At 35.1% G+C, this 21226-nt stretch overlaps 1 protein-coding gene across 2 annotated transcripts in view; it reads left to right on the top strand.

The window, feature by feature from the left end:
* SLC38A11 (solute carrier family 38 member 11) overlaps window positions 1-16844 on the top strand; it is a 52234-nt gene extending 35390 nt beyond the window's left edge. For both annotated transcript variants that reach the window (XM_063077025.1, XM_063077034.1), the window contains 5 exons: window positions 107-177; window positions 890-1051; window positions 4091-4203; window positions 7208-7339; window positions 16551-16844. In XM_063077025.1, the coding sequence (XP_062933095.1) occupies window positions 107-177; window positions 890-1051; window positions 4091-4203; window positions 7208-7339; window positions 16551-16844 (772 nt within the window). The remainder of the gene's footprint in view (window positions 1-106; window positions 178-889; window positions 1052-4090; window positions 4204-7207; window positions 7340-16550) is intronic.
* Window positions 16845-21226: the final 4382 nt, after the last annotated feature.

Here is a 21226-nt window from a genome sequence, read left to right as displayed (position 1 = left end):
ATTTCTGGCTTAAAGATACATAATTTATATTTGTGAGACAATTTCTTATTCTCTGATATACTACATTTGTTTAATAATTTATCAAATTGACTGATTTCTCTTCTAGACCAAAAACAGAAGATGCCTGGGTATTTGCAAAGCCCAGTGCTATTGAGGCTGTTGGGGTTATGTCTTTTGGTGAGTACATGGTTTTGAAGACCATTTCTCAATATGGAGTCATCTGTTCCATGAAAAAGTGCTGTATTTGATATGTATGCCTGGATAGCAGATGTCCTAAGTTTTAGACTTCCTGTTAGCAGCATATGATATAGTTTGTGCCAATATAAAATTAGGCTCAAACTTTTCTCACTCATCACTAAAATTTGCTTCAATTTGAAGAAATCCATTTCTTATGCAGAAAACTCATTACAGTCATCTTGTATCTTAACTTGGAAGTCTAACAAGTGTTATGAACTTCTTTAACACCTTGCACAAAAAGTGTTACAGATTGGCTGGATGTCTAAAGCTAATCGATTATGTCCCATATGGCAAAGGAAGGCATGGACTGAAAATTATGGTGGTGTTTAGATTTTCCTTAAAGTGGGAAGGGTCATTAGGAAAAGGGAAATGGGAGAGAAGGTTGGATAGGCCTGCTCTGTATCAACGCTGACATGAAGAGACCACATAAACCTGATGTGAATGAAGTTTCTCATTCCTAGAGCTATTAGAAAATTATTTTCTGACATATTTAGTACATTAGTCTATTCATTGACCTTCTAAAGTAGTACATACCTTTGAATTTTCAGAAGTAAAAAAGAAAACACCAGTGCTCTGGTGCTTGCCTTAATAATGCTCGGTGGGGTTTTTGTTGTTGTTGTTGTTTGTTTGTTTGTTTGTTTTTGTATTGCAGCATTTATTTGCCACCATAACTGCTTCTTAGTCTATGGTTCTTTGGAAGAACCCACAGTAGCTAAGTGGTCCAAGATCGTTCATATATCCATCGTGGTTTCTTTATTTATCTGTATGCTGTTTGCTACATGTGGATACTTGACATTTACTGGCTTCACTCAAGGTAAAATGAGAGATTCGGTGATATCGAATTTTGGTGTTCATCTGGATTGATACGAGTATATCCAATGCTCTACTCATTTTTGATCCAAGTATGCCCAGTGTTCTATTTCAAGGAATCACTCTCTTTTACTCATTCTTTCCTCTACCCTCCTGCCTCTCTGTTGTGTCTGTTTCCTTATTTTTTCCTTATTAAACTGCTATACTTAGTTCTGTAGTCCGCACTGTCCTTCTGTGCTGTCACTTCCAAGCACGTGAATTCTGTCTGTCCTCCTCACTGCTCCATTGCAGCTTCACTGCAAAAGGTGCCAATAGCTTCCCAGTGTTCAAAGCTAATAACCTGCTTTGTTCTGATTCTCCTGAGCCTCTGAATCACGGAGCAGTACTGAATATCCTTTCTTTGCTCCACCTTTCCTCCCTCAGAGAAAAGGGCACACTGCTAGACCATCATCCTAATTCTTCCTCTCTGTTCATATGTTTTTCCTTTTTTCTATCTTTGCCCTCTCTAATCCCCCGCTCCATCTACCTTAACCCCACCCAAATAACTGGCTCAGGCAAGTTGCCTGCTTTTCTCTCGACAAATTCTCTAGACACTTTTGTTAATTCTAGACCAGACCTTTCTTTTCATCTGCAGCCTGTAGGACATTTCTACTTAGTTGTCCCATTCTTGCCTTAATCACAAAACATCATTTTTCCCACAAAACCAGCCCTTTCCCTTCCTCCTCCCCGCCCCCCCAAGCTACTTCTCTTTACTCTTATCTCCCTGGGCCCAAGAACTGAATGGTCCCCTCTTGTCCTTTCATTGGCCCTTACACTCAATCATCTGTGTAGTAGTCTGACCACAGGCTAAATGCTGTGATTCACATACTTCACAGCTCTTGCAGGTCTGTTATCTCATTTGACCTTCAAACAACCCCTGAAGGTAAGTGGAATAACTAGTTTTACCCCTGCTTAAAACACAAAGAGGTGAAGTAACTTGCCCAAGCTGGCTGCTGACAAACTGTAAAAAAAGTCTTCTGACTCCCAAGTCTAGTTTTCTTTCTGTTCTCTTTCTGCCTCCCATAATTTGGTCAACCGTGGCCCACGAAATCCTGTCTCTTAGCCTCTAACTCCTCTTAGCTTAGCTTTCTGATGACACTGGGTGCTCTTTGGAGGATAGCTGCCTTATTTGGAATAGAGGTTACAGGTCACTATGATTGAAAGCAGTATTTCTCAGGAAATGAAAAAAGATGGCTTAAAAAAATAATGATTATCTTAATCCTAATGCAGTCAGAAATGTAATAAATGCATGTGCCCTTAGTGTGTAGTAACAAGGGACCTTGAAAGTCTTGATAGGAATTGTGTTTCAAAACATTGCCATCTATCACTATTGCTACATAGTTTGCCAAGATGAATGGCCTATGGGTTGCATCTGTAGAGGACCTTGGTTTTTAAATGCCTTTTCTGTAAGACATAAGCCTTTTTTGTTAGTCATACCTTCCTGATGTTTTTATCAGTAGTAATTGCTCAGATATAATTAAATCTTTCTGTAACAAAGTCGACAGGTGTCTGATGTTGTTGTCATCTTTCGCTTAGCTACAATTCCCTAAAATACACTTAAATTCAAGCTGGAATAAAATGGCATTATTTCTCCAGGCCCTTTCTCCTTAGGCAGATCTGGTCTTGTTTGTGGAAACTGCATGTTTCTGTTCTCCCCTTTTCAGTAGATAAATTCCAGCTTCTGAGGCAGTAGGAATTCTAGATTCTTCTTGACCTTCCTAGTGACTTTTGAAACAATGCAGGGCCCATATCTTGGTGGAGGTTAGTGAGAATGGAACTTTAGTCCCTTTTTCTCAGAGTGCTGGAACCTTTTCAACCAACCTTGAAGTGGGCCTCTGCCTCTACTGTCTTGTGGTTTAATCTCCTTCTGCCCAAAAGGGACATTAGAAAGTAATTTACTTTTAATAATTAGAAAGAATGTACATTTGTTCTAGATGGGATGAGGGGAGAAGATCACTTAAAGTAAGTCTTGGGAAGAGGCAGGTCATTTAAGGTACATATTTAGCTTTTTAATGAAAAAAAAGTACAGAGATATTGGTGTTTAGTTGTCTTCTTTTTAAATAGTGTGGTAGTGTGTGACTTTGATCTAATTTTCTATTCAATTGAAAAAAGATGCCACACTTTTAAAATGTAAGCATATTATATTCAGAAAATAAACAGGCCCAAATACTCTGATTCAGCATTGGTTAGTGTTTTCTACTGCCATGATTTCTGTGCCCTTGTTAGATCCTTATATTTCGTCATAGATATCTGGGAAAATACAATCTCTAAATAAGTACTGGTTCAAGGTATATATGGTATATCATTGAGTTCGGAACTTATTTAATGTTCTTTCTGGGAAATAGCCATATTTTCACAGTTTTGAATCATCGCATTTACACTTGGGCTCATCAGATGCCATCAAAGACAATGTTAAGTTTGTAATTCTTTGCTGTGGCCCTGAGCTTGTGATTAAACTCTATAGCATGATATACAGGAAATTCAGCTCCCCAGATGTACTGGTCTACTCTTCCTTCCAGGACTGTTCTTGATCTAAGAATAGCATTTCAAAAGGAAATTTGTTTACTTTAACAGACTTTTTTTTTTTTTTTCTTAAATAATGAAGTCACTTACTTACCAGAAACAAAGACCAGAAGTAATTTTACAAAGCTAGTGCACAAGAATGTAGGGAGTTGATTCTGATGTAAGAAGACAATGGATAAAGTATTTTTCAGAAGTTGATACAGATTTGAAGCAAAGCCACCAAAAACAAACAGTGACAATAAGAGAAAAACTATTAGTGATGAACTTAACTTCAAGTGGAACATGTACTGGTTTTAATGTCAGGGAATACATAATTATTGACTGCAAAAACTTAGGTTTAGACCTGGTAATCTGTTCTCTTAATTAAATGGAATGAAATTTATGCAGCTTCACTTATATAATAAATATCTAATATCTCATTTATTAGCTATCTCAAATATTCAGTATCTAGTAAGTAAACTTATTTTATGTTATTCTCTAGGAGACTTATTTGAAAATTATTGCAGAAGTGATGATCTGGTAACAGTTGGGAGGTTTTCTTATGGCATCAGTGTCATTTTAACATACCCAATTGAATGCTTTGTGACTAGAGAGGTAAGCACAATTCTTCTCAACACTTTAACCCATTAAATTAAGGAAGATTTATAAATAATTTGATGCTGCAAATTCCCAATTATATAACAGGTGATATAATTTATAAAATTTTATTTTTCAAATACAAAATGTCAGAGTTTAAAGATGAATTTATATTCAAATGTTTACACGATAACTTTTTCAAAAGTTGAATTTGAAAATTATGTTTGGTGGCTTGGTTTATATTAACATAAGCACAAATGTTTAGACAACTGCATTCCACAGTAAATGTCAGCCTTCTACAGCCACACCAAGGTGGCTGTTTTTTAAACTATTCTTATAAAAAAATTAAGTACCAATGTTTAAAATGTTTTATGAAATTGTCTTTTTGCTAAGATGTTTCATAAGTCAACATATATTAAAGGCACCATTGATCAAATTCTAATTGGTTTTGATATTTTTTAAAAGTGAAAATGTCTTCTATTCCATAGAACTGAAATTCAACTTAATAGATTTCATTTATACATTTATATAAATATATTTTATAGTCTCATTTATATAGCATATAAAATAATATAAATAATAATATAAATATGTAGTATATTATATATGTAAAATATATGTCTTCCTGTCATGGCAGCTAGAAAGTAAATTCAAGTTCCAAGTATGTGTGTGTGTTTGTGTGTGCATATATACATACATATATATATAAAAATATAAATACATATATTTTTAAAATGTTAAAAATATTTTAAATGCATAAAAATATTATACATATATATATTTCTTTTTTAAAGTCAGCTCCAAATTATGTTGTATAGTCCACCTGGATTTGTGGGGAAAGATTAGCCAAAAGGAAATTCTTGTGGTATAAAATTGGATAACATGGGTTGTCAGGAATTCCTTATGCTGTCAGCTAAAAATCCACCATACCAGTTAGCAATAAAATGTGATCCTGTTTTACAGTGGTTCATTCAAGAATCACACTGAAAACGGCTTACTCTGAGGATCTGTTCCCAGAGGCTGTTTACACAGTGCACCATGTGAATGGGTCTAACGTGTAAAGTTGAACATCTACAGAGCTTCAAGGCAGGCTTCTCAGGCAGGCCAGTGCTTACCTGATGCCAGCACTGGGGATAAGGAACTGCACTGAGACATAGAAGAGAGAAACATTCAGCACTATGTGTCCTTTACCATTAGACTTCTGCTCACTTACAAATGTGTAACTCACAGCACATTTCTCCACCTTACTGTAAGTAGACTGAACAAAGGTTACTTTATGAAGATTTTTTAAAATTTAAAAGTCTTTCAAAAATTTGCCAGCTATTGCTCAATGCAGGAAATGGTATTATTTTAGCTTCTACCTGGAACTTTAGGTTCAAATTTGATCTCTAGATCAACAAGAACACGTGATACATTCTCATGCGGTTTCCGGTAAACTGCCTGGGACAGTCTGATCACTTCACCTGCACAATTTCTGTCTCTAGTGCTTGGAACTTGAATTTACTTTTTGCTGCCATGAGAGGAAGACAGAACTAAATCAAGATCTCTGTCAGGGTAGCAAATATTAGGCAGAGAAATGTCCTATATTGCTTACCCATTCATGTCTTTTCTCTTTGTCTTCTTTCTACACACACATATCCCCTCCCCCCCACACACACATGCACAAATATACAGATGACATAAACATTATTGGAACCATTTCTATTTATAGGTAAAGTAGCCAACCACAGATGAGGTTGCCAGAAAGGTTGTCTACCCCTTTAATTTAGTACTAATAAGTATTCCTCACTAGCCTGCCTCACTGAATGACTTTCCCTCTCACGGTCATGCCTTTGATATTTGGAAAGACATTACAAATTATAATTAGTTAAAGTTATTAGTATCACCATTAAATTATTGGCAGAGTCATGGCAGTATGTGCTGTGTGGGAAATGTCACAGATGTAGATAATACAGCTTGGACAGCAGCTTCTTTACCATACCCCAGCATCTGACCCCCGCCCCCCCACCATTTTCAACTCTCGTCTCACTGTTCTTTTGCACAGGGTCACCAATCTATTCAGACTGTCACTGCCATATCCTCCATAGGTATCACTCCTATTCTTACCTCTTGCTCTTTTTCACACTGCTGCCTCAGCCTGTAATTCTGCTCCAAATCCTCTCCATGTTTCAAGCCCCACTTCAATCCTAGGTATGTCAAGCACATTTCAGGAATGCTATAAAGGAGATTACTTTTAGGGAGACAGATCTAGATAACTAAAGCTCCTTCTAGTTCTAAATTCTGTTTGATCTTTTTTTTATCCTGTCATAAATTGTCCTCTATTTGTTTCTTTAGATTGGTTGTATATCTCTACATAGGATGTTAATTCCTGAGAATAGGAATCATCTCCTAGACATTTTCTCTTCATAAATCATATCACAGTGTGGGACACACCAAATAGATAACTGTTGACTGATTTCCTGATCTGTGTATTAAGGAAAATGGTGATGAACTCTTCTGCATTTTTGTTGAAGAAAGGAGGCAAGATAAACGACTTAAGTTATAACAAATGGGATTTAGTTTACATAGAATTAATTTCCTGTTAGTAAAGGATATTGCACATCCAGTATTATTACAGGAAACTTGTAACCCTTCCTTAGAGGTCAGTGAAATAATCTAAATAGCATCTATAGTTCATTTTAGAAGTAACCTTGTTGGACTCAAGGAAGAAGGATAAGGTAACTTCCCAAGGTCTCTCTTATACTTGAGAAATAGCTGTGTTCAAACATTGGTATGCCTTACTCTTGGTCTGGAATATAGTCCACAGACTGTCTAATCATTAAGCAAGGAATACCTGTTATTGATATGTGTGTCTATGTGTAAGTACATTAGAAAAGATAGAATATTCATAGTGACTTGTGATTTGATTAACTCCCTGATTGGTAGTATTTTATTCAGTCCTAAGTGCTATTATGAAATACTCTCTCAATTAGTCCTGCATGCCTCTGGGAGTCCCTCTCAAAATAATCTGTTTATTCGGCAGGTAATTGCCAATGTGTTTTTTGGTGGGAATCTTTCGGCAGCGTTCCACATCTTCGTAACGGTGGTTATCGTCACTGTAGTCACACTTGTGTCATTGCTGGTTGATTGCCTTGGAATAGTTTTAGAACTCAGTGTAAGTTCATGTAAATATTTGCTCCTTCCATTTTAAAAATCCCTTTAAAAATAATGTTTACACTTAGCATATGATGTATTTTTCTTAACTAAAGTGTCACTTTCTGAAGTGAAATGAAGATGTGTTTCTAATATAATAGTCAATATTTATAATGATGACACTGTGCACTTTATAGGACTACATAGTTTTAAAGCAGTGGTTCGAATGGGGCAGTTTTGCTCTTCAACCCCAGTGAACATTTGGCAATGTCTGGAGACACTTTTAGTTGACACACTGGGTAGGTAGTTGTATTGATATCTGGGGGGTGGAGGCCAGGGCGACTGCTGAACATCCCAAAATGCACAAGACAGCCCCCCACAACAAAGAATTATCCAGCCCAAAATGTTTGTAGTTGAGAAATCCTGGTTTAGAGTACTTTTACATATCTCATTTACTGAAATACATACATATTTCTAAAAATAACTATAAAATTTTCTTTGAGTAAAAATGTCTGTCTAGATTTATTAAAAATATGGAAGAAATAGTTATACTATATTACACATTCACTTGCCATGGCCTAATTTATTTTTCTTTTTCTTTAAATGTTTTTTCTCTCTCCAGACCTTCTTTTGTAGTTTCCACTGCCACCACCCAAATCTAGGTCCTCATTATGTCACATCTGAATTAATCCTGACTTTTTTGCTTCCACTAGCATATATTTAAGTTCTGCTTTCAATTTATCAGCAACCTGCTCAAAAATCTCTGCTTTCGTACCAGAGCAAGTATAAACTCTGTTGTCTCTGTAATCTGGCCCATGCCTTCTATGGAAAGTTATTTCCCATTTGCTTCCCAAAATCTACCCTCAGCTCTAGTCAATCTTATTTTTTGCTTGTGAATAAGTCATAATACTTCTTCCTTTTATCCTTTGTCTTGTCTGTTTTTCCTTTCCTATAATGGTTATTTTCCTTTAACTTGTGTCCACATCTCACAAGGACTTCAAGGTCTAGTGCAACTTCTAACTCATTTATTCATTGATCATGTGCTTATTGGGTAATTACTATGTGCCACACAATAGAAATATGATAGAGGAAATCAGAAAGGATCTACGCCTTTTCATAAATCAACATAAAAGTTCAACTGCTATATAGGCAATGAGAAGACAGAGGGAAGTAGATGGGCTCCCAAAAGACATTTTTGAGAAAAGATTGACACAATTTGGTGACAGATTTAACTGGGAGGACAAAGGGATAGAAGGACACATTAGGAATGACTCATTAGTTCTACTTTGTGGAACTAAGATAATGTTGCCATTTGGTAAGATAGGAATGAAGTAGATCTACCACTGAAAGGTCATTAATCTTCCCCTTCTACAATCTTTACAGAATATCTAATCAGAATCATATACCATTTAGCATTTATTGATCATGCACCACTGGGAGGGTAGACTTTTATGGGTGGGATCCCAAGTCATCCATTTACTCATTCCATTGAGAGTTGAGGGATAGATTAAGGTATTATTGTCAGTGCCCAAGTCACTATTCCCTCCAGATCCCATTTTGATTTGACATTCCAGGAAAAGGCAGTAGAAGATTCAGTCAGGAACACACTAGTGGGAATTTTCTTGCAGCAAAGTAAATAAAAAGTGGGGAGTAGGCAGCTTTTCAAAACCTCAGGGGACTGGGGAATTGTCTGTTCCACCAATAGTAGAAAGAAAGCTCATAAGAGAGGTGGACAAATGTCAAAGGCAACTTTTAACTACTTCCCAATTTTGCATAGGCCAAAGCTGGCAGATCCACTCTGAATCATTTCATGTACCAATCTTGATTTGTGTACGTAGATCACTGCTACTTAAAGGCACTAGCGTGATTTATGTATTATTTCATATCATGTACAGTTTGAAATGTCCATAAGCTTGCCTTATGTGCCAAATAGTAAGATCTTTGAGGACAAGAATATTTAACCACCCTCTCTATCCTCCATGGTATCTGGCACAGTGCTAAGAACACAGTGCTCAAATTATTGCGTGGGTTATTGCCTCTTGGGACCACAGTTTAGGACCTATTTCTATACATATTCCTGTACATAAGATACATTCTTGAGTGTAGTATCAGAAAATTGAGTGTTACAAAAAATTGTTGATGTTGACAGTAGTAGTAATCTTTGAATTATCCTGTGAAGATGATCAACGTAATGTTTTTTTTTTTTTTGGTATACGAAATGTCTCATTTTAATTCACAAATGTTTTTGATTGTTTGTTTTATAATATTGTAAGAATTTTGTTGTGAGAGGAAATATGTTTATCTACTGTCTGAACATTCACCACATCTTGATAGCCTATAAAATTTTGTATTCTCTTTGAGCTAACCAAGCACACCTTTATTGCTCATTTTTCAGGAATGATATATTTTAGTAAATTTAACTATTACTTTCTGTAAAGTTAAATCCTAATCTCTGTGACACTTGCACAACAAAATTGTAAGCATGTAATCACATTAAATATTTTCTGTTATATTTAAAAAAAATAAAAATAAAAAATAAAAAAAAAAATAAAAAAATAAAAAAATAAATTTGCAAACTTTTTGTGGTAAGACAGAATTCTGGTGTTATAGAACAAATGGAGAATAATACCATGAGTATCTCTTGTAAAGACAAAATCTGATCTGGCTATGAAGAACTATTTAAAAATTTAAAACATGATTCTAGATCCTTAGATTTTTAAAAACCTGCTATATAGATGTACATTAAAAAAAATAAAGAATGCTAAATTGTATGTTATGTTACATTAGTTTTAAAGTACTTTGTGGGAATTAATAAAATGTAGATCTCCATTCTCTGTCAGACCACCTGAGAATATTGTGTTTTTTCCAGTGATAAACGTATTTTGGTGTACACAATAACATATTCAAGTCTTTGCTAAAATCCCCTTTGTGTGGGCACTTACCATATCTAATAGAGCCAAATCAAGCATTATTTCTCTCAGTAACTAATGCATATTGGATAATGCAACACATTAGAAGTAACTAAAGCATGCTGTGTTCCACTTCATAATGATAATGTGTACTAACATGTATTTAGTACTTGATCTGTGTCAAGTGCTTTGCGTGCGTTATCTTTCATAATCCATATTAACTTTACAGATATGAAACTGAGGCATAGAATGGTTAAATACATAGTCTGTGGTCACACTAGTTTTAAGTAGAAGAATCAAGATTTGAACACATGCATTTGGAGATAGCCCACATTTTTAATCATTATACAAGTCTGAGATTTCCTAAGTGTAAGCTTTAAATTATGTAAAATTATTATGCTCATTTCTCTATCCATTTATAAAGTTAAAAATCTATGCATTGAGTTTATCTGGAAGTAAGGTTAAGAGTAATCCACAATACATATGGATAGACTCTAATAATAAATTAAAATATATACCAGAATATGAAATAAAATGGAACTAATAGTTTTTTGTCTCAATAATTCTTAGTCAATAGGATTTAGTTAGGATTTTAGTTAATAGGTGATAATTTTAGTTTAGGTGATAATCATAGTACTTTAGGAATTCTTTTCTATTGTGTCTTCTGAATCATGACTAAATAGAGTAATGACCTTCACAGATGAGATGTACATTAGAATCAGATCTTGCAAAGTGAGGGGAAAGTTAGTTATATAACTAAATAATATAAGATAAATTATTTGGGGTTATACAAAGTAGCTATTTAAAAACCCCATTTAGAACTTTGCTTTCCTTTTATTTTGTGGTTTTCATGGCAATAGACAATGAAACGTTTTTCAAAAGCAAACACATCCTCAACTTTAAAGGATTTATTTTTAGAAGTAAATAAAGTAAATACGTTTTATTCTTGGTGATAAGAATCCAACATCTTGGCACTAATGTTACTATTACAGAAAAGAGGCATCTGCAGTAATTGGGCCCTATGGGTTTCTACCTGCAGCAGTACAAAGAAAAAAAATAAAGCAGCTGGTGCCTGTGGCCAGAGTAACCAGCCCAGAAAGCATTGTGAACAGCTTACAGTGGAAGGAAGAAAGCTAGCCAAATACCTAGTGAGAGCTCAAATATAGGAATACAATCATCAGGGTGTGCAAACCATAGTTCAAATTGCCAAAGATCTCCTGAGCTAGAGAGAATTTTGTTTTTTAAGTATAGGAATAAATTTCACAAGTCTGAACTTATTACAAAGTAGAAATTTAAAAGCTGTATGTTATAAGGATTCTTTCATTTAGTTTTCAGTTTCCTTGCATTATTTGAGAGGTTTCTGTTTAGGTAGAATTCAGACACTTTTCCAATCTGTATTGCCGTTAAAAATCTTCAGCACCTTCTGTTCTTTCCCTACTGAAAACTGCAAAATGCCCTGGTATCAATAGTATTATTATCAATTGTCCTGCCTTTATAAATAAGACTATTTTATTGTCTCTTTAATAAGCAGCTATGGTTTTACATGCTTTCAGGCAATTTCAAAAATTATTCCAAAGCCAGTGGTGTGTCCTCAAGCAAGTTTGCATTAAATAGAACAAATAAACTGGCCTAATTTATAGGGATCAGATGGAACTGCACTATCATTTTACTAATGATCTTGAGTCCTAGCAACAACCTCCAGCAAAATTGAGCTTTCAAATATCAAGAAAGTAGCTGGTATCTAGACAAGATATTGGACTTCTTCCAGTACAAACATTAGCTATATAGTTTTCCGTATAATTGCTACTTTCTCAGCTCTTAAGAATTATAACATAAACAGATCACCCATTTCTTTGCACTGTGCAGAAAGTTAGGTTTGGAAGAGTCCCAAAAGGCTGACTGATGACAGCTTCTTAGCAGCAGCTGGTGGCAATTTTCATCCTGATAGTATCTTCACACTCTGCAATACCAGATGAATTAGCCTTACATGTTTGTTCCTACAAAGAGCCTACACACTCATGCACAAGTATATATCTATACCTATATCTATGCACTCTCACACACACACACATATACATACACACACACATATGTATCTGTATTTGAATTACTTTTTTGTTATTTTCATAAATACTTATTTCAAAGAAATCAGAGAGTAATACTTTCTTGTTATAAACACAGACTGAACTCAACAGTATTTTCCATAACTTAAAAAGCATAGTCAATTCTAAGTATCATGATAGAATCTAGGGAATCCATAATTCATTGAATTCCAGCCATATGACTAATCTTCTATTTATTGTGTACCTTTGTAGGTATTCATTTGTATTCAGGTGCCGTGAATGGTAAAAGTATATTGTTCATACATTTTAAATCAGAATGCAATTAGTATTTTCTCCTTCTTATTGCTCTTAGTGTGGAAATATTTTCTGTGCAGTTTTGTGCGTGCCATTCTTACCCAGATTTTTAAATACTGCCTGGCTAGGCTGATTTCACAATGTATCACCCTTAATTGCCATTTCTCTGAACACATTTTGTTTTGTAAAAGCTTAAAGAGTTATATTATTGGAATTATAGTTGTAATATTTCTGGTTTGGAGATGGTGCTTAGTATAAAACACACAGTAATTTTATTAAATGGTGATACTGAGAAAATAGTTATTTTTAAAGCTGTTTTTAAAGTATTATCTGTTGTTTCACATCATCCAACTTAAAATTAAGTTTGCTGTGATTTTCCCTGGGGAAAATCTCCAAAATAATGTGTCAAAAAGTTTTTAAACCATAAGTAATAGGTGCATAGGGTTTTATTATACTGTCTTTTCTACTTTTATATATACTTACATATTTACATAATAATAACTTTTTAAAATATAGAGACACATTTTATGGAAAGCTTGCATTTAATTATAAACCAGTATCACATTTGCCATTGACTGTATGTTTAAAAAACTTACATTTTATGGTTTAAGAGAATAAACCTTGTGACATCTCATTAACATCACATTAAGAGAATGAAAGATTTAAAACAACATGATCATCTCAATTGATGCAGAAAAAGCTTTTCACAAAGTTTAGCACCCATTCTTGATAAAATCTCTCAACAGTTTAGGTAAAGAAGGAAAGTTCCTCAACATTATAAAGGCCATTTATGAAAAATCCACAGCTAACAGTATAATAACCAGGGAACAACTGAAAGCTTTTCTGCTAAGATCCAGTATGTACAAAGCAGGGGTGCCCACTCTCACTATTTCTGTTCAACATAGTATTGAAAACACTAGTCAGAGCAATCAGACAAGAAAAAGAAATAAAGGCATCTTAATAGGAAAGGAAGTAAAATTATCTCTATTTGCAGATAACATAATTCTATATTTAGAAAACCCAAAAGATTACATACAAAAAAAACTGTTAGAACTAATAAGTTAATTCAGGAAGGTTGCAGGATACAAAATCAACATACAAAAATCAGTAGCATTTCTATAGACAAATAACAACATAGCCGAAAAAGAAATCAAGAAAATAATCCCAATAGCAATAGCATCAAAAAACAAAATAAAACACTTTATTTAGCCAAGGAGGTGAAAGATTTGTACACTGAAAACTATAAAACATTGGTAAAATAATTAAAGAAGAAACAAATAAATGGAAAGATATTTCATGTTCATGGATTGGTAGAATTAATATTGTTAAAATGTCTATACTTCCCAAGGCAATATACAGATTCAACAAAATTCCTATCAAGATTCCAATGGCATTCTTCACAGGAAAAGAAAAAACAGTCCTAAAATTTGTATGGAACCATAAAAAACAAACCTGAATAGCCAAAGAAATGCTGAGAAAGAAAAACAAAGTTGGAGACATCACACATTAAAATTTTGATTTAAAATTATATTACAAAGCTGTAGTAATCAAGACAGTATGGTACTGGCATAAAAACAAAAACATAGACCAGTGGAACAGAATAGAGAGCCCAGAAATAAATTCAAGCATATAGAATCAACTAATTTTTAAAAAAAATACCAAAAGAACACAATGGGGAAAGGACAGCCTCTTCAATAAATGATGGTGGGAAAACTGGATTTCCATAGGCAAAAGAATGAAATTAGACCTCTATCTCACACCATCCACAAAAATCAACTCAAAATGGATTAAAGTCCTAAATGTAAGACATGAAACCATAAAACTTCTAGAAGAGAACTTAGGAGAAAAGCTCCTTGATGTTGGCCTTGGCAATGATTTTTAGGACACCACATCAAAAGCTCAGACTACAAAAGCAAAAATAAATGGGACCACATCAAACTAAAAATCTTCTGCAGAGCAAAAGAAACAATCAACAAAATGAAAAGACAACCTATGAACTGGGCAAACATATTTGCAAACTACATAACTGATAAGAGGTTAATATCAAAATTCTATTTCATTTATAAAGAACTCTTACGACTCAAAAGCAGAAAAACAAATGAACTGATTAAAAAATGGGCAAAAGACCTGAATAGACATTTCTTTAAAGAAGAAATAAAAATGGTCAGCAGATATGTGAAAAAGTGTTCAACACTGCTAATAAACAGGGAAATGCAAATTAAAACCAGTATGAGATACTACCTCACACCCACTAGGGTGGTTATTTTGAAAAAGACAAAAACAAATGTTGATAAAGATGTGGAGAAAAAAGAACCTTAGTGCAGTGTTGGTGGGAATGTAGACTGGTACAGCCATTAAGGAAGACATTATGGAGATTGCTAAAGAAACTAAAAATAGAACCACCACATGACCCTGCAACTTGTATTCTGGGTATATACCTAAAGCAAATGAAATTATCACCTCATAAAGATATCTGCACTCCCATATTCATTGCAACGTTATTCATGATAGCCAAGATATGGAAACTGAATGTCCATCAATGGCCTACTAAAAAAAATGTGGTATATGAATACAATGGAATCTTCTTCAGCCTTAAAAAAAAAGATCCTGCCATTTGCTACAATGTGGGCAGACCTAGAGGACATTATGCTAAGTGAAATAAGCCAGGCAGAGAAAGAAAAATATTGCATGATCTTATGTATATATGGAATTCAAAGGAAAAAAAGCTCAAATATTCAGAAATGGAGAATACAAAGGGAGGAACAGAAGAAGTAGGGAGTTGTAGATCAGAGGATACCAAGTCAAAGATATGTAAGATGAACAAGTCTACAGATCTAATGGACAACATGAGGACTATACTCAATAAAATTGTATTGTATTTAGTATTTTTGTTTAAGTAGACTTTAGCTGCTTTTGTCACACAAGAAAGTAACTATGTGAGATGATAGATATGTTAATCTGCTCCTCGATAATAACCATATCTGTATGTACCCCTTAACATTATTTTGTAAACCTCAAATATACACAATACAATTTATTAAAAACTTGTTTTATTATTTAAGAGAATAACAGTTGTCATAAATGTTAATACATTTTATTTAATATAATAAGTAACATGTAACATAATTAGAAAAATGTATTACCTAAAATGCATTAAATATTAACATTTACCCCATTTGCAACACTTGTAGTGTGAATTAAGCCTATTCAAGGGGAAAGTCTTCTTCTTTAAAGTCAAAAACTCAGTATTTTTATAATAGGCAACTCTACTACCCATTATTTTCAATCTGACATTCCCCCTTAGGTTGGACTTATCCATAACTAAGGTGGGGGAAGGTAAAGGAGTTATAGTTATTTAGCTCTGCTGTCAATCTTTTAGGGTAATTAATGTGTTTAGTTTTCTTTGAAAGAGGATTTATAAATGCTATTTCATGTTAAGTGCCCTTACGGTTACAGTTTGCCTTTCTCACACAGACAGGCTCCATACAAGCTCAGGTAAAGAGGAAAGACAGTATTCCCAGTACAATTTCTCAAAGTCCCCACTTGTTCACAAATGACAGACCACTCAGATTTGAAGTGCATAGTAGATACACAGTAATTTCAGATGAAGAGTATAAGGAAATATAATGTAACTAGAATATGGAAAATTTCAAGAGCTTTCCAGAAGTCAGTCTTACCATCTGCTTTATTTTCTACGTTATTTTCTGATCATCTTTTCTTAAGTTCCATATACTGTCACACTGTTTTACTCTTTTTGTTTGAAATACTGTATACCATCAGAAAAGGAAAAAAACCTATTTCCGAGTCTTTCTTAGAATTATTTTTCTTTCCTCTGTTTGATTCAATTAAACCTATTGAATTTTTAACATCTGCATTGAAAAATACATTTTCTAAACATTCTTAAAAATTGTCCAAAGAATGCTTCCATCTGGTAACAATGTCTTTTTTTCTTGTTTTCAACACACAGGGTACGCTCTGTGCAGCTCCCCTAATTTTCATCATTCCATCAGCATGTTATCTGAAACTGTCTGAAGAACCGAGGACACACTCAGATAAGATAATGTCCTGTCTCATGCTTCCCATTGGTGCTGTGGTGATGGTTTTTGGATTTGTCATGGCTATCACCAATCATCAAGACTGCACCCATGGGCAGGAAATGTTCTACTGCTTTCCTGATAATTTGTCCCTCACGAATATCTCGGACTCTCATTTTCAACTGACAACACAACTTTCAATTTTAAACAACAGTATCTTTCAATGAGTTGCCTGCTTTTAAAAATATGTATGCTTTCATAGACTTCTAAACCACATAATAAACATTCACATGTGTTTTGGTGTCTATATTATAAAATTATTATTTTGGCACTTATCAAGACCTGGTTTTCTTTACTCTTTAGTGCAATGTAAAAGATAAAGAAGAAACAAAAATTGAATGTATTTTACATTAATCTGGGACAAAATTAACATTTTGTCTTAAGCCTTTAAGCATTGGGTGCCATCCCCTCAAAGCATTCCTCTCTTATTTAATATGTGAGCCAATACAGTGTGCTCCAAAATAAGTAGGTGATTGTGGATTGGAATTTCACATATTTGTTTTTTAGGAGAAAGAAAATTTTTTTTGTCTTTAAAGTCTGTGCAATTGAAGGGAAGGAAACCCAAAACTATTTAAAAAAAAAAAAAAAAAGATATCCCAAGAGCAAACAGAAGCTCTTTATTATCATTTCAGTCACATCCTTGTTTAGGGGGAAGTGGATCCCTGAGGAAATGAGCAAATTCTCCCCATGTTAAGAAGCATGAATAGCAGACTGCAGAGCAAGGTGTATGAGGAATCAAAACTGTCTTTCAACTCTTGATACTCTGGGGAGGTGCTGGTAGCAACATTAAATAAATTATAACATGGGCAAAAAACACAAATTGTGCTCAGGCTCAAGCCTATGAGATGGGTTATGCATCAGATTTGGACCTGTTGGGCTTGAAGAGCTGGCAGGAATACACAACCCGAAGCTGAACTTTGAGGACAGAAGTTTGCAAGAAGAATCAGGACTACAGAAGATGCATCCTCACTCCTCTGGGGAGTCCTCTGAGAGGCTGCTGAGAGCTCTTGGCTACTCATTTCTTTGGAAATAGGCACTGAGACAAAGTTTGTCAGGCAGGATATTTATTAGGGATTATCACTAATGGAATGGGGGAAGCAGGATCGGAGGGAGCGGTGGAGCTGCGATGCATGCGGGGAGTCTGGAGCACATAGGGCCCATCGGAGTTGTCCTTGTTGAGAGGAATTGCCTCGATCAGTCAGTGAATGTGGGCATCTGGGGAAGGATGAGTTCCAGCCTTGGGCTAGGCAGCTGTTTGCAGATGAAAAAACCTTAGAGGAACTGAGAGCTGCGGGCTGGGGCAGCTGGGGCACCACATGCTTCCTTGTATGGGGATCTGGGAGGCACAGCTGTGTCCACCACAGATACCCTCAGTTTTTAATGGGGAATTTTAATGTCTTTTAATGAGGATTTCGTGTCTTCATATCTATGATGATCTTTAAAAAGTAACAAGAGAAAACTTGCTGGCATGTGGATGGCTTCCTTATACCAAGTATTGCCCAAGATTGTATTTCTCACCTTTTTTTTTGTATTTCAATCAGGTTGAAATCTATTAATTATTGCCAAATAATGAGAAAATATCATAAGCAGAGTTAATACATACACGATGTGTTTGTACAAATTGCAGACAAAAAAAAAAGAAGAAGAAAGAAAAACCCACAGGAAGTATATAAAGGATGGCTTCTCAGTAGTTTGGGAGCCAAGTCATCCCTGACTCACAGTGAGAAAGGTCGATTGAACACAAAGGAAACCACCATAGCAGGCAGAACCATGCTCAGGCTTTGAGTGGTGACTTTTGTTTCAATTAAACATCACCCGTGCCATTAAATTAATTTGAATTCTGTTGAATGTATAGCTTTTCTGTATTTAAATTGAAAATTGTTGGGGTTTTTTAAATAGTAGTTTAAGAGTCATAAGCCTAAGCAGTTTGTATCTATTTTTAGATTGGTACAAGTTTAGGTAAAATAGTAATAAAATGTTTTCATCCCGTACTGAGGGAATGTAAGAAATTTTTGCAGCAGTCCATCCCCACATTACTCAAGACTGAGAACACTGACCTACATAGTTATTAGATAAAGTCATGAGGGATGAGATTTCTGAGTGTACAAAAAAAAAAGCACATCAAGGATAACATACTTTAGCACTTAACCATCTATTATCTTGTGTTTTGGGTGTTGCTTTAGACTTTGCTAACCTTGACTCTTCAAGTAGATGAAAAGCTCCTGGTAGAAATGCATGCAGCATTAATGCCTAATAAATGTTTGTTTGTTTATAGAACAAGACCGCCTTTGACCCAGTAATTAAATGTAATCAACTGTAGAACAAGACTGCTCTGACCCACTTATTAGCTGCATGGATTACTGACATCTTTCAAATTATAATTAAATAAATCTTAGAAACTCATTTATTTTGCAATAATACTTGTCTATTTCTTTATTTTGCCACCCTGCAGAACTGCAAGACACCCCCCCTCCCCCAATCTATTTTCTGCCTCTATTTAATAAGAGATTTCCACTGAAACTCCTTACTTTCTGGCTACTTCTTTTCCTTACCAAAACAACTTGAACATTTCAAACCAGTTTTAGAAGCTGTCAGTACATTTAAATTTATAAAGTGCTTCTTAATTTTAAAAAGGTGGGTGGGGAGCAATAATCTCTTTACATACTAATGGGAACATTTAGCAACACATTTCCTTTAAAGATATCAATTGGATGGCATTTGTGTAATTTAGGAATTGGGTCCTAGTCCACTTCACTAACAATAGAACCTTTAATCTCAATCCTAACTGAACCATCTTCAAAAATCAGAATGGGTAAACTGCCTTTCTTGGACTGTTTCCAATAATGCCAAGTAATAGAATATATATTTATTCTAAAAAGTGTATAAAGAATTTGCCAAATTTGCAGAGTGGACCACAGACACCATGAGCTAGAGAACGCATAGACCAGGAGAGAAAGAAAAGAGTAGTCCTTCTCTAGAGCCGTGGTTCTCAAACTTCAGCCTGTGTTACAGTCACCTGGAGGACTTGTTACAACACACATTGCTGGACCTTACCCCCAGAGTTTCTGATTCAGTACTCTGGAGTGGGGCCTGAGCATTTACATTTCTGAAAAGTTCTCAGGTGATGCTGATGCTGTTGATTCCGGGGCCACATATGAATAAGATTGGAGGTTGGACATAAGGAAGTGCTAGACAGGGCCACCTGTTTAGAGGCTGGGGCGAAATACAAGCAAGATGTTGGAATAGCATGCTGGAGTTCAGGGAAGAAACTGAGGCTGGAGACAGGAGGGAGAGCTATTGGCACATATTAAACGTACTGTATTTATCCTTTGCTTCTTTGAAAAATCATTTAGAGACATTGAGTGCAGAGGAGAAACCAAGACAGTAAGATTAGTGAAGAGTAGTGGGAGGGGTGGGGAGGAGGGATTAGAACAAAGGAGAAAGCAGATTAGAGTTCACAGTCAACGCAGCAGTGGTGGTTAAACTGAAAGCCTGGTTCCGAGCCTGCTGGCATTCAGAGAAGATTGCCTGAGCTTCGTAGCTCTTATTATGAGAAAGAAGAAAATATAACAGTTCATCAAAAGCACAACAAGGTTTCCAGGATTAAACTGTCAATGGAATGTCTCACTTGGAAAATTACACAGGGAACATGAGTAAAACTGGGTTATGAACAATGGTCTTGATATCGTCGTTTAGATAAAGAATTCATGTGGCTGTCTTTTATACGACACTGACATTCTGTGAATGTTCACTCATCAACAATGAAGATTACCCACACATTTAACTTCGGCATTTTTGTTATATTACCCATTTATAGCAATATGCTAAATGCTCCATCAAAACAAAAACAAACAAAAACCAGGTTTAGTCTGTCCTTCATTCCTAATTGTCCCCTGAGTCTGGTCTTTTCCAACTAACATCCGGACTAATGCCTTGGCCTCTTATCTGAGCACTCTGCCTTCAGGCTCTTCCCCCTCCAAGGTAATTTGTGTATCACTTCAAGAACCATCTTATTAAATTGATTCTTTGGTAACATCACTTGCTTGCTCAAAAGCTTTCCATGAAACACTTGTGCTTATAGGATAAAGTACAAACTCCATTGCCCGTGTTTAAAGCTTTCATAATATGGCCTCAACGTGTTGTTCTGGCCTGATTGTTCATGATAGCAGGAAGGAGCCCTCTATTCTAGCATAACTAAAGCATTTCATTACACTAAAAATGCTCTGTGTACCTTCTGCCTTTGCTGCTCAATTCTTACCATTCTGTCATCTGATATGCCCAAAACCCCCATCAAAATTCTGACAATCCTTCAGCCTTCTCTATGTGCCATTCCTGACAACCCTAACTACAAGTTAGTTCTTCCTTCTTTGGAATTCTGTAATTCTTATGTTTATATTATACGAAGGAGATCCCTGTCTGGCCAACCAGAAAACTAAAAGGACAGAGAGTGTGTTTTCAAGTCTCTTTATTCTTCAAAACTCATGGCATGATGTCTTGGAATGTAGTGAACACTTAAATATTTGACTTGAGATTTATGGTATAAAAGAGA

The sequence above is a fragment of the Cynocephalus volans genome, chromosome 1 (genome assembly GCF_027409185.1).
Source record: "Cynocephalus volans isolate mCynVol1 chromosome 1, mCynVol1.pri, whole genome shotgun sequence".
NCBI lineage: Eukaryota > Metazoa > Chordata > Mammalia > Dermoptera > Cynocephalidae > Cynocephalus > Cynocephalus volans.
The sequence above is the reverse complement of the archived record's forward strand: the minus strand, read 5'-3'. Positions and strand labels throughout refer to the sequence as shown.